The sequence below is a fragment of the Pyxicephalus adspersus genome, chromosome Z (genome assembly GCF_032062135.1).
Source record: "Pyxicephalus adspersus chromosome Z, UCB_Pads_2.0, whole genome shotgun sequence".
NCBI classification, from domain to species: Eukaryota; Metazoa; Chordata; class Amphibia; order Anura; family Pyxicephalidae; genus Pyxicephalus; species Pyxicephalus adspersus.
In genome coordinates this window covers 68,134,154-68,148,442 of record NC_092871.1, presented here as the reverse complement: position 1 = coordinate 68,148,442, position 14,289 = coordinate 68,134,154, and the positions used below count along the sequence as shown (strand labels likewise).

Below are 14,289 nucleotides of genomic sequence, written 5' to 3'. Positions count from 1 at the left end.
CAGACTGGCAGAAAGCACACCTAGGTCCTTCACTTCCTCAGACCTGACTCAGAATCCTGATTTCTGGACCACAAAACTTTTTTTCAAAAAATTGCAATTTTTGGGCAGGTATGCAGTTCCCTCAATATGTATTTTAAATGTATAAATTGACAAATATCTTGAACTCATCTGTGCTTTTCATGTTGTTGTTTCAAAGTTCTTTTAAATTATTTTAAGGTGGTATTTGACTTTTTTTGATAAAGAATTCTCTTCTTTACTACCAGGCTTCAGAAGAGGAAAAATCAAGCAAGAAAAAGAGTAAACAGAAGAAAACCAAAGACAAAGAGGAGGGGAAAGAGGAGAAGAAGAAAAAATCCAAGAAGACCAAGGAAAAAGATGAGTTTGATGAACTTGAGGCCTTTCTTGGTGGAGCAGCTCCAGGCCAGCCACGCTCGGGTGGGGAATATGAGGAACTCTAGGTGGTTCTGCTCATGTTCCTTCATGGATCCTGATCTTCTGCCTGCCTCACCACATACTTATTCTAGAGCAAGCACAACCTTGTTCTTTTGTATGATGGCACGCCCAAATGGGGAGTATAAGAGTTATTATTTGGAGAAGAATCCTTGTCCAACTAGAGTGCTCCACCTCATCTTTCTTCTCCATTGATCATGTCTCCTCACCCAGAGCTCCGCTTAGGAGAGGAACATGTACACTTGGGTGGCATTCATACTCAGGAGAAATATATTTTTATTGCCCACACAAAAAGACTTTCATCTCTTTGTTCTCATGGACCAAACTGAATTTTGCCTGGATTTGTAGCAGTTATCATTGATGGAAATGGAAAAAAATAACAAGAGTGACTGGATGGTTATACTTTACAAACCAAAAACAAAATATTGGCCGCTCTGCACTATATCACATGCTGCTTGAAAATTCCTTGCACTTCCATGTAATGCTGCGGTTTCACTAGTGAACTTGCCCAGTCCTGAAAGAACTAGTTCTAACTTTTATTGGTCCTCAGAATGGCCTGTTACTTTAACCAGCATGTGTCTGACTGCAGCAAGTCCACGATGGACATTGGTCATGTGGAGTAATCATTTTATTGTAACTAGTTTGCTTCTAAAAATCACTCCTTTCTTTTTATGGCTGCATCCCCCTACATCCCTAATTTAAGAGTAAGGATTTTTCTTGGTCACCAGTGAAATGCATTTAAATTAGGACTATAACTGAAGGTACCCATTAATTTCTTTTTTTTTTTTTCTTTCTTTTTTTGGACATCAGGGTGGACATTTTGATTTACCACAATTATATCCATGCTCTTCTCAGTTGGATGAAGATTTAAAAGGGGGATGCAGAGAGTTATTGGTTATTTTTAAATTCACTGGTGAGATAGCCTTTGCATTTTAAAGGTTTTGGGTTTGTTTTTTTTCTTCTCTTTAGTTTTGTTTGTGGTGCAGTCCTGTAATTGTTTGTGCCTAGTTACATTTGACTGTCTTCATGTGTGTTTGAAGTGGAACACATTTTAATTTTGCTCATAACCACCAAATTTCCTGAAAATAAAAGTTCATTCCAGGTTCCTGAAACACTAAGTTCATTCCATTTTCCTAAGTCTTTTGTTATTACCTTTTATCGTTCTACACCTACCAACAATGCTTATTCTAAATCGAGGTCCTAATAGTTGTTAGCTATTGATTGGCACAGGGACAGGGCATTCACTTTGAGTTTATGGAGCATAGCCAACATTGCAAAACACATTTAGCTAAAGTCTTGTATGTCCAAAATAGAGATCAGATCCATCTGCCACCTTTTGAAGAAATTAAAATATAAACATCCAAGGTTATCTATAAGGGGACAGCCAGTCAGAGGTTACTCTTTCCTTCTTCACTATTGGGCTGTTAATAATAGGAAACATTTTTTTGCAGATCTTTGTGTGGCTCCTGCTATAAACACCACCCGCCCACAAACCCCTAAATCTAATAGAATACTAGAATAATAATAGAATAATTGTGTACCTTAGGTAACCAAGTGGACGTGGACAAACAGTGACCAAATTGCCCACTTAAGCAGCAGCAGCGTTTTTGCTCTTTGGAGGCTAAATATACATCAGTCTGCAATACCTCTTGTCTTATTTGTGACTGCCCTTAGCCCCTAACAGTTATTTTACCCTTGGATCAGTTTTTTAGGTTGTGTACAGGCAGCACTGCCTTCTTTGCTTGCCCATGCTCTCACTGCTCCAGAAATGTATACCTTTTTATTCACTTTATGCATTCCTAGTCATTAAATATTTTTTTTTATTTGACTAGTGCAGTTGCCTGAAGTCAAAATCGTTGCACGCCAGCTGAAAGATAAGATCAGTTTTGCACTTGGCTACATGCAGCAGGCTTTCAGGTGTACTCTGCTTTCCATGGGATAATTCTGAATTTAATCTTTAGAATAATCCCATTGAAATCAGAATTCTTTCATAAGTGCTTCTGTCCTGAATTTGATTCAGGTCAGAAGCACTTATGAAAGAATTCTGGCCAATTGATGAAATCTTTCCAAGCTGCTTTTTTTAATTCCTGTTGACGTGCATTGGGTGCAGAGCAGTTCTGATATAATTAAAAGCCTGTGTACAGTGTCTTGATGGGAAGCAAGGGCTTTTAAGTGGGCATACAGAAAAGTAAGAATTTAGGGTAAGCATTCACTAGTTCTCCAAAGAGCAGGCAGGAGGTAGGGCACAAACCACAGGCTTTGTAAAATGTTGACATCTAAATCAAGGAAGAAGGGGGACAAGTTTTGTACATAAATTACAAATCCTGAAAAAATTTCATGATTTATCTTTCAATGTAACTGGTTATACCTGTTCTATATTTTCTGCCTTTTTTCAGAGACTTCTTTTACAAGATATGTTTATTTTGGACAGGTTTTCAGCTATCCTTTTTGCTGTGTTTACTGACTTTTTATCTATTGAGTTTGATTGATCGTCTCCCATTGACCCAGCTTGGTAAACAGAATCTCTTAGCAAAACAATGACTGGCCACAGTAGACAACCCATATCAAAGCATCTGATAGAGAAATGTCTGTGTTGTCATTTTCAACTAGGTCCCTCCTATCAGTCCTGTAAAGAGTGAAATGATTGGTTACTTTTAACAACACAAACTGTTCTCTTTCAGACATATTTTAGGCCCTGGTGACAGGAATAGATGACTATGTCAGTGTGAATTCCTATTAACAAAGTTCTTGATAGGGAAGTTTTCGACATAACATTGATCTCGGTGGATAAGGAGAGTTCTATTTTCATAAAAAGTTGACTTTATATAGTCTGGTGTTTTATCCCTGGTTGTGGTTTGGCATGGTGCAATCATGGAGCAAGTCAAGGCAGCCATTGTGTTCATCTTTTAATAGCTATGGTATCCGCTGTCCTGGGTGGCAGAGCAACTGTATGTCATGAGCTATTGGCAAAATAAATGAAATGCGTTGTGTATAATGTCTGGTGTTTTTAATTCTAGGATGTTTACAGTTTTTACTTCAATGATACACATTCTGCACTTCCTGAGGGTGTTGTAAGCTGCTGTGTATAAAAATTTATGGGACATCATCCACATTATCTCAGGGATCTATACTTTTTAGTTGTGCTAGGATAGATAAATAGAGCTGTTTTTTTCAGTACTAAGAACATGTGAAAGCCAAAGTTTTTCAACCTCATCTCTGTTGAATGAGGGAATAGCCAGTCTGTACTAGGGATTGCCCCTATAGCAAATAAATGAAATGAATAATGAACAGGCATCCAAGGGGGATGTAGGAGGCAGATGTTAGGCTAGGTACACGAGTACAATTTTTTTTGTCCGATAATCGGCTCAGGGCCGATATAGTACGAGAATCCGGCCTGTACAGCGCTCGTCGTCCATCGTCCAAACGACCGTCCTGGTGAATCCACAGACGAAAAAAGATCGTAATGGAAGTGAAAGGAGAGAGAGTGCAAAGGGGTGCTGCTCCATCGTTCTCCCCCTCCCCTCTCCTTAGAACAGAACGGTGCTGTATGTACAGCACTTGTACATGCATTGAGCATTCATTAGTCCTTGGAAAGGATTGTGAAAGAATTATTGCATGTGTGTACATAGCCCTTTGAAGCGGCATGAACATTGCATTATTTGCCAGCAAATATTTATTTTCCGTTAAAATCCCAGACATTTTCAATAATGATCATTCATCGGAGTCTGCGGGGCGCATGGGAGTTTTGTCCGCCAAAAAAGTGGATCTTTATTTTTGATATAAACAGGACAAAGCAAAGAGAAGGTGAGTTTATGCAGCTTGTGAATCCACATTTCTTTCCCTGTATGAACAAACCATCAGTTTAACATCAGACCATATCAAATTAAAGCGTTCCTAAACTCAGAATTTTTGTTTTACATTAAAAGTGTAGACAACACTTTTATGTAAGGTAAATATTCTGTTTGTTTTGTTTTTTTAAAAAAAGGTGCAGCACAGCCCTTTTAATTCTCAATCACCTAGAATGAAAAGGAGAGCAAAGCTCCCCAGGATACCTACGTCACCCATCCCGGGAGGCTCTTGGGTGCTTCTTCTACACATGCCCGAGCACCTCTGGCATGCACAGAAGTAGCCCTTTCGTCAAAAGAATAAAAAATTGCTGATCTCACGCATGCAAAGTTTTGGCAAGTTTTTTCCCCAAAATCAGTCATCTCAACTTCGTGCCTGCATCTGTCCGAAGACGGATACCGAGACGACGTGCGACCTGATGGATAAACCTCCGGACTGATCAACTGCTCTGCGGGATTGAAGATAAGTGTATTTTTTTTTGTTTTGGCCAGTATTGAGTTTACTTCCTCTTTAATGCAAAATATTCATAAAATGTAATATTTCGATGGCTGGCGCTGCTTACTACCTGCGCAGCCATATTAAATATTTTTCACACATCATTACCCTAATTATTCACATTAAAAATGCAGGTGCAAAGAACATCCCGGTGTCCTTTATTGTTCAGCTCTGCCCTGATTTAAAATTGAGTTGTTCAGGCCTGTTGTGACCTTGACACTGTTATGTGCTGGCCAGGATCCCAATATTTTGGATTCGCCTCATAAATAGACATAGGTTGCTTTATGTATTTGTGTGGCAGCCTGAAGGAAGCGGTTTCTATGGAAACATTGGATTCTTGCTCAGTCTGGGAACAACCCTCCTTGCACTGGTTCTAAATTTAGTTTTCCTGGAAAATACAATATCTGCAATTTCACCAAGCCTGTGACAGGGGCTGATTCAATAGTTCCAGGCGGCTTCACTCCAGGGTCAGGAACAAGCCAAGAGTTTCTGGAAGTGTTTTATTAGCCAGAGGCACTAAATTTAGACACAAAAGCTATCTAAAAATAAAATGTAACTTATACAGTATACTTGCACCTGGCCTACAAGAAGATCTTTCACTTCCCCCATCTCTACAGAATAAGCATATATATATATATATATATATATATATATATATATATATATTAGATGTTAGAACAAGGGAAGAATAGCTGTGATTCATCTCCCCCTTGCTCCTATACTTGACACCTAGTGTACACCCTCCAATCCCGTGCTGCACCAAAGAACCATCAGTAGGCATGCAGTATGGGGTCCTATGTATTCTATCCATTTACAGTCACTCGGGTGACATGTGTACACATTTCTAGAAATATTTCTAACTCACTTAAGATAGAACATATTGCAAATGCAATCACTGGAATGTACATTTAAATTCTCATTAACCCTTGAATACCTTATAAACATTTTTGTCGCCTATACTTAAAAACTTTTTCTCATTCAGATTCCCTTAATTCTAAAGAAATTTGGTGAAACACTATGTTAAGGGGCTTGGCACTTTAGAAGAAGTCTTTTACTTATTAACTGTATATAAATAAAGCCAATTCCTAGGGTAATGCCAGGGAATATGTATGGTCCTATAGCACATAAAGCCAACTAAAAAAAACACCTGTCTCTTGTGATTTTGCAATCAATTCTGCTATATTCTTATGAAAGTTCATTAAGGCTACTTAATTTATTGGTCTACTCTCCATGATGCCCCCTAATGCTTTTGCTGGTGCTCTATGTGCAGAAGTATCAGAAAACTATGAAGTACCATATAAACACTTCGGTAAAGAAATTCTCTTCCTCTCACACACCAATTGGTATTGTTATTGCACATAGTTACATAGTCAGGTTGAAAAAAGACATAAGTCTTTAAAGTCCAACCACTAGGGAAATAAACATATCCCAGATAAAACCCTATATATGTAGTTAATTACAGAATGCAAAAAAAAAAAACCCTGGCTTAATTTGCTCCAACTGGAAAAAAAAACATTTCTGTTCCCTGTTTTTTCTTAAAGCAATCTATAGTAGTTGCTGAAACTACTTCCTGAGGGAGCCTATTCCACATTTCCACAGACCTTACTGTGAAAAATCCCTACCTTATGTAAAATTTAGATCAAGAATTTCTGCACTCCCTATTTAATGCTCATTTTAATAATGGGACATTTTATTAATGAAAGAAACAAAACTAAAGCTATATACAGTGCTGGCCGGTCATATATTGCTCCCTCCTCACCATTCCTGTACCAAAAAGCAGAAACTACACCATACAAAGTGTCCTGTCAGTTATAGGGGGCCACTAACCTTTGTACCCCAAAGTCTCTGCAACAGATACTTCCAGAGAAATGCAATTCATGTGACAGCCAAGTGGTACATGTTTTTACTACTACATCTTCGAGTCCCTTCAGTTCCCCATTCTTGAGAAATTAGGGTTCACAGAAGGTAAGTGGCCGGCTGTGTGTGACAGGCTAGCATGGTATAGGTGCTATATGGTGCTAAAGTTTTTCTTGTTTTGTGATGAGGCAGCAGCAATAAAATTTTAGGGAGAATGAGCCATTAGAGTGCCTCACTTGTCCCACACCCCCTTTCCGGAGAAATTGGGGTTAAAAGAACTTTATATGTGACAGGGCACCATGGTATGGTAGAAGTGATAACATTTTAGGGGGGGTTTAGCCACAAGAGTCTCCCACTTATCTTACATTTCTCTTTCTCTGCTGGTAAAGAGAAATTGGTGTTCACAGAAGGTAAGTGGCCAGCCATGTGTAACAGGCTAGCACAGTTGGACAGGTAAAGTTTTTTTTTTCATGTGATGGTTCCTTAATTAAAAAAAATTTTAGGGGGAGTTACCCGTAAGAGTCCTTCACTTGCAGTTACAAAAGGGTTCTTACATCCCACCAGTCGTTCAGTCCCTCATATTGCATAGTCTGAAGATTTGACTTGTTTTCCCCTGCAACCTTCATCTGAAATTGTATATGGTACGTTTCCCATTCTGCCAAACCTCAGCACTGTGTTTGCAATTGTTTTCCCCTGCAACCCTCATCTGAAATTGTATATGGTACGTTTCCCATTGTAGATGAATTTATTGCACCATCTTTAATCTCCTCAATTTGCAATCCCTATTTAATGTACAGCGCTGCGTAATATGTTGGCGCTATATAAATCCTGTTTAATAATAATAATAATAATAATTTGACTCAAGGTGGCAGTGAGTGGTATTAAGCATCTCCCCCTAGCCAGGATTCCATGGCATGTGGAAGGTGTAACCACACACAACCTCACTGCAAGTCTAAATGCAGCCTTGAAGTTTTGTGAAGCGGCATTTGGGGCACCACAACACAGCGAGTTGACAGTACCCTAACACTCGTTTCTTTGGGAGTGGCCCCAGGGGGTCCCTAACATGCAAACTCAATTTGGGAACCCTGTTCTTGAAATAGCCCTTATTAGTGTGAAAATATCACTGATTGTTATTAGGATTTTATGCTTCCGACCCTGTATCAGGCAACTTGTTATGTTTAGCGAGGTTGTGTACCCTGAAAATTCATGTGTCTATGACAAACTATGTTGGAGGTATAAAGGATTTTACATGGGGATAATGGCAGCAGCATGGACACAGACACAGCTCTCATAATCAAGGGATTATCTCAAGGTACAAGGTCCCACTCTTAGAGAGTTAACACTGAGCATGCTTCATAAGCTCCCTCTCCTGGTAGCGCATTCTCATAGAGAAACAAAGGAGATGCATGTGCCCCATCCCCCACAGAGAGGGAATGAGGAGAGAGGGCCGGATGTGGCCCGTGAGCTATAGGTTGGGCATCCTTGCTTTGGACCATTAAGAGTAGGAATAATTAATAAATACTCTTTGGATGCGGTTCTTAAACTAGTTCTCTATCCATTTACAGATTGATTTTTTTAAATCTTTACATTCTAACTTGCATATTATCTGTTTGTGAGGTACTATATCAAATGCTTTAGCAACGTCCAAGTACACCATATCAACTTCAAATAGATATTATGCCATTGGTCTGTCTACTCTAAAAAAGCCACTTCCCAATTTTGAATATATAATAATATATATATAATAAAAGCAGAAATTATTTTTGAACTGACAGGGATTTTATAGTGGCATTTATAACAAACAACATTCTTTTTTTATTAAAAAAAATGAATAAACAAAAACAAAAAAATATAGTGAAAAACTAAAGATAACCTATTTTTTACTTTGAAATGCATATACATCATACTTGCATTAATAATTAAAACTTATATCCTTGCAGTGAGTGGATTAATATATATAAAATAGTTTATTAGAATCTGTGTTGCCACAGTATAATGTCTATTTATCTCCATTACTATACATATATTTTAAAAAGGGTATAGTTAGTTGAAATCAATGGGTCTATTATGAGTCAAAAATTAAGGGAATTTTGTTCCAAAGGCTTAATAGAGAAAATAACCCAGACATAAGACTATGCATTTTTTAGAGTAGGCAATAAATCAAAAAAATACATACATATCAATGCCAAAAAGTACTGTGTTATTTCTAAAGACTCTGGTGATGAACAGTTGCTACTTCTGATTAGTGTGTAGCAGTTCCCCGTCTGCAGCAGCTTTCCTTTAAATTGCCACCATGCCGTTTTTATGCTTAATCTGGCGCACTCGCACTGACATCACAAATGACTTGGACACATCACAAGATTTTGACGTCAGTCCCCAGACCTTACCGTGTTGGACTGAGCACAAATACATGCTCACCAGCAAGGCAGGCCAAGGGAAAAAAAGGTGATTGGCAGCCAAAGGCAGAAAGCAAGGAGGTGGTATGCAAATCTGCCTCTAGAGTAGACTACATGGCCATAAAAAAAAACCTGGAATGTAATTATACATTCCAGGTCTCAATCTCACCACTGTCTCCCTGATAATGATCAGAGGGGCAGCAGGGGAGTATAATGAACCTAAATTAAGCCATGCATTCCCACACGTTCCTGAAATTAGGCTGAGGATAAGACAAAAGAAAAAACATGTTAAACATATTTACATGACAATTGTGAATACAGATGAACAATCTTTTATTTGAAAAAACTCTTATTAATCAATCACATATTGGGTGTTTTTTTTTCAATTGTAATAGATTTGTCCACATTTTTTATGCATTTACACTTAACTATAAAAAGGACTGCAATGAAACACATTTATACAAAAGATCAACCATTAAATTTTAAATTAGATACAATTAACCTTTCTAATTATCAGAAATGTCTAATTATCTAAATTAGGTAGAATTTTAAGTTTTGCAACTTGGTTCAAATTTCTGTCTCTATCAAAATTAGAATTGTTTTTCATTTGTAAAAGACCTACATTTATTTGCACAAAAAATATTGTTTAGGACAGGGGTCTGCAACCTGCGGCTCCGGAGCCGCATGCGGCTCTTCAGCCTCCTTGTTGTGGCTCCCTTCGGCTGCCGCGGGGAGATCTCTGATGGGGGATCCCCTTCCTCCCAAGACACTGCGGAGGAGGGGGATCTGTGTTATGTTTTGCGGCTCCAGACTATTTTTCTTTAATGGAAGAGGAGGCAAAATGGCTCTTTTGATAGTAAAGGTTGCTGACCCCTGGTTTAGGACATTATTTACAAAACCATCAGGTTCGAATTTATACTAATAAATAATGAACCAGAGGAATTTAAGTCTTATAATATCAATTAATTTTGAGTTTTAAATGACCTTATTCAAATAGTACAAGAAAGGGAGACTTTTGGAGAAACTAAATATGGATCTAGATACATCAATAGTTGAACCTGACATTGATGTTTTTTTCTACATTGTTACATACATCGGAGGTTAAATGGAAATCAAGTAAATTTCTTAATTTCCATTCCCACCCCTTAATATCAGCATTTGTAAACCAAGTTTCTTTTTTTTTTTTTTTTGATTATTTTTATTAAAAGATATCAAGGTACATACAAATAAAATAAAATAAAGTGGTCGTAACACACAGTTCAAAAAAGAACATACAGCAAGGTTAGGTTCTAACAATACATATCTTCAAGCTTGTGGCTTAACGGCCAACCGCATAGAAATACAAACATCAATATTCCTCAGTAGTGATAAAGTGGATCCAGTGGTACCAAGTCTGTGCAAATTTTTCCGCTTTCTTAGCGTCAGTGGATATCATATCCTCCATGTGATAAATATGAGCAACCCTTTGCAACCAATGTACTACCGTCGGAGGGGCAGTATTCTTCCATAAGGCTGGGATACAGGCCTTAGCTGCATTGAGAAGGTGTCTCATGAGAGAGTTACTATAGCACCTGCGGGACATGTCCGAAACATGAAGAAGTGCCAGGGTCGGATTGCCCCTTATATCTACTTCTGTAAGCTTTAAGATAATATTAGCTACTGAACTCCAATATAATTGCAATTTTGAGCATTCCCAGAAAACATGAAGGAGCGTACCCTGTGTGTCACCACATCTCCAGCAGGTGCTATCCGACCCCGGGAAAATCTTAGCAAGCTTCACCGGTGTCCTGTACCAGCGAGTGGCCAACTTGTAGTTGGTTTCCTGATATTTGTTGCAAATGGACGCCTTATGACAGAAATTAAGTAACATATCTCTCTGGGTTTCAGTAAAACAAGTGTCCAAATCAGCTTCCCATTACTATTATATTATTATTATACAGTATTAATATAGCGCCATCATATTACGCAGCGCTGTACAAAGTCCATAGTCATGTCACTAACTGTCCCTCAAAGGAGCTCACAATCTAATGTGCCTACCATATTCATGTGTCAATAATGTAGTCTAAGGTCAATTTAGGGTGAAACCAATTATTTCTAACTGCATGTTTTTTTGGGATGTGGGAGGAAACCCACACAGACATGGGGAGAACCTGCAAACTCCATGCAGATAGTGTCCTGGCTGGGATTTGAACCGAGGACCTAGCGCTGCAAAGGCTGGAGTGCTAACTCCTGAGCCACCGTTTGGGATACAAATAAAGGGAGTTCTGGCGTATATACAGATAACAGGGTTTGATAGGCATGAGAAAGTGTGCCCCGTACAGGTTGACCAGTTGCACACAAGTCCTCTAGAGGAAGAAGCGATCAGGCTATTGTATTGGGCCGCGGTAAGGATCTCAGAACATAAGTGAGTTGTATGTGGCGCCAGGGCGACAAGGAAGGGAGATCCCTTTTCGTTTGTAGGGTCAGAATATGTTGCCATTCCCCATTGTGCATGAAATGGGATATTCTATACATGCCCAAAGCATGCCATTGGCGAAATATTGAGTCAGTCTGGCCCAGGGGGAATCTAGGATTGCCTAGAACAGGAGACATTGGAGACGGATATATGGTTACGTTTTGAGAGGAGAAGTACTTAGTGACCACTTTCAAGGTCTCACCAATCAATGGATGGGTGTACATTGCCGTCCTGGCCGCCGGTGTCGACCAGGCCAATGCGGCAATGGGGGTAGTAGAGCATGCATCCTCCAACCCAACCCACACTTTGGAGCGGCTATTAGTGCACCAATTCAACAGCCTAGACAAGTGCACTGCCTGATGGTACTGGGTCAGGGAATGCCATTCCTCCGTTGGCTTTGGGGAGTCTCAGTAATGTCATCCTAAGCCTGGGCGCCCCATTAAGCCAGATAAATTTTACAAATTCCGAACGGAATTTTCGAAGGATAAAAAGCGGGATGTGTATTGGGAGTGCTTGCAGCATATACAACAGTCTAGGCATAACATTCATTTTAAGCACATTGCACCTCCCAAACCATGTAAATGCCATCTGTCCCCACCTCTGTAGATCACTTCGGATTTTATTTAATAGAGGGATAAAATTGAGATCTACAATTCGCGTTAGATTAGCGGGAATCTGTGTGCCCAGGTAAGAGATAGCTGAGTTAGACCACTTGAAGGGGAAAGAAGGGGCCAAGGCCTCTAATTTTTCTGGGAAGAGTAACACTCAGTGCCTCCGAATTTTGCAGGTTTATTTTGTAATTAGAGAGCGAGGCATATCTGTGTAGCTCTCGCATAAGAACTGGCAAAGTAGTTACCGGTGTTGCAACATAAAAAAAAAAGGTCATCCGCATAAGCAGCTACCTTATGTTCAGTGGGGCCAATCTGGACTCCCCTGATATCTCCATTGGCACGAATTATTTGTAGGAGGGGCTCCAGGGTCAACACAAACAGCAAGGGAGATAATGGGCATCCCTGTCTCGTCCCATTGGTAATACAAAAGGAGTGGGAGAATTCACCATTAATCCGTACTCTGGCTCTGGGGGAGGAATACAACATTTCTATCCAGTGCAGAATACGAGGGGGAAGACCGAAATGTGTCAATGTGGAGAGCAGAAACGTCCAGTCAACCCGATCAAATACCTTCTCAGCATCAGTGTAGAGGAGCATTAGAGGGGTGTTGTGAGTATGTGCATAGTTAATAATATTCAGGGTACGGATCGTGTTGTCCCTGGCTTCCCTCATCGGGAGAAAACCGCTTTGGTCAGGATGGACAATATCAGTCAGTATTGGAATCAGTCTATGCGCTAATATGCTGGCAAAAAGTTTTAAATCACAATTAAGCAACGATATTGGTCTATAATTGGAGCATAGGAGAGGGTCCTTGTCTGGTTTAAGTATCACTGATATGTGGGCCGCGAATGTGTCAGAAGGAAGAGTGTGACCATCAGTCAGCGCATTCAGCGCTAAAACTAAATGCGGGCCTAGTACTGGGAAGAATTTTTTATAGTAGGCTAATGTCAGACCATCTGGGCTGGGAGCTTTCCCTGATGCGGCTCGGCGAATTGCCGCTTGTAGCTCAAGCAGTGTTATCGGTTTATCTAATATCTCTATAATGTCTGCGGACAATGTCGGTAAGTCGGAGGCACTGAGATATTCCTGTATTGCGATCTGGCGGTCGGGAGATGACCTACCACTAGAGTCTCCCCGTAAATTATACAGTAGACTGTAATAGTCATGGAAGGTGTTAGCAATGTCAGGGGTGGCGTGGGCCAGGGTGCCCAAATAGGTTTTGATTTTAGGGATATACATGGCGCCCTAGCCAATGCCCTACCACAGTGGTTGGTATGTTCATATTAGTACCGTTTGCAACGGGTAAGTTGTATTTTAGCCTTATCTCTGTATAGTGAGGTAATTTGTGTAGGAGTGGCGAGTAGTTGGGATTCCAGGTCCAATGTTGGAAGCCTTTTGTGCAACATTTCTAAACGATGCAACTCCTGTAACAGCGTATCAAGCCTTTGTGTGGTTAGTCTTTTGAGTCTACAGCTCTGTTGTATGAACAGACCTCTAATATAACATTTATGAGCTTCCCATACATAAAATGGATTGTCTGTAGATCCTGCATTGTGGGCAAAGAAGGAGGAAAGTTCTTCCTCAATCTTTGCGGTCAATTCAAGGTCTTCGAGCTGTGCCTCATTTAGCCTCCAAGCACTGGGTTTACATTCATATATCTTTCCAGAGATCTCTATCATAATGTGGGCGTGGTCAGAGAAAGTTATGGAACCAATACTCGAGTCGCTAACCTGTGAAATGGCATCATGGGATATCAGAAAATAATCAAGTCTGGAGTATGTATTATGGACCGTGGAGTAGAACGTATAATCCCTGTCTCCGGGGTGTTGAATACGCCAGATATCTATCAATTGATTGTCATGTAGCAGTGCTTTCAGACGTTTATGATGAGAGTAAGGCAGATGGGAACGGCCCTTGGATATGTCCAAGGACGGGTCTAGAGTTACATTTTAAATCACCTCCTATAATGATGGTACCTTGAGCCACCTCAGATAAGAGGGTCAGAATTTATTCAAGGACAGTCAACTGGCCGGTATTAGGTAGGTATATGTTTACAAATGTAAATAGTTGCTTCTCTATCCTACCCTGGACTATGAGGAAACGACCGTCTGGATCCACTTTACACAAAGAGGGGGACCATGGAAGAGAACCATCTATTAGAATGCTAACTCCCCTAGAT

At 39.8% G+C, this 14,289-nt stretch overlaps 1 protein-coding gene across 6 annotated transcripts in view; it reads left to right on the top strand.

Annotated features, from left to right (window-relative positions):
- Positions 1-3,445, top strand: part of RABL6 (RAB, member RAS oncogene family like 6) — a 29,361-nt gene extending 25,916 nt beyond the window's left edge. For all 6 annotated transcript variants that reach the window (XM_072431181.1, XM_072431182.1, XM_072431178.1 and 3 more), the window contains one exon: positions 264-3,445. In XM_072431181.1, the coding sequence (XP_072287282.1) occupies positions 264-458 (195 nt within the window). In that variant the 3' untranslated portion in view covers positions 459-3,445. The remainder of the gene's footprint in view (positions 1-263) is intronic.
- The last annotated feature ends 10,844 nt before the right edge of the window (positions 3,446-14,289 follow it).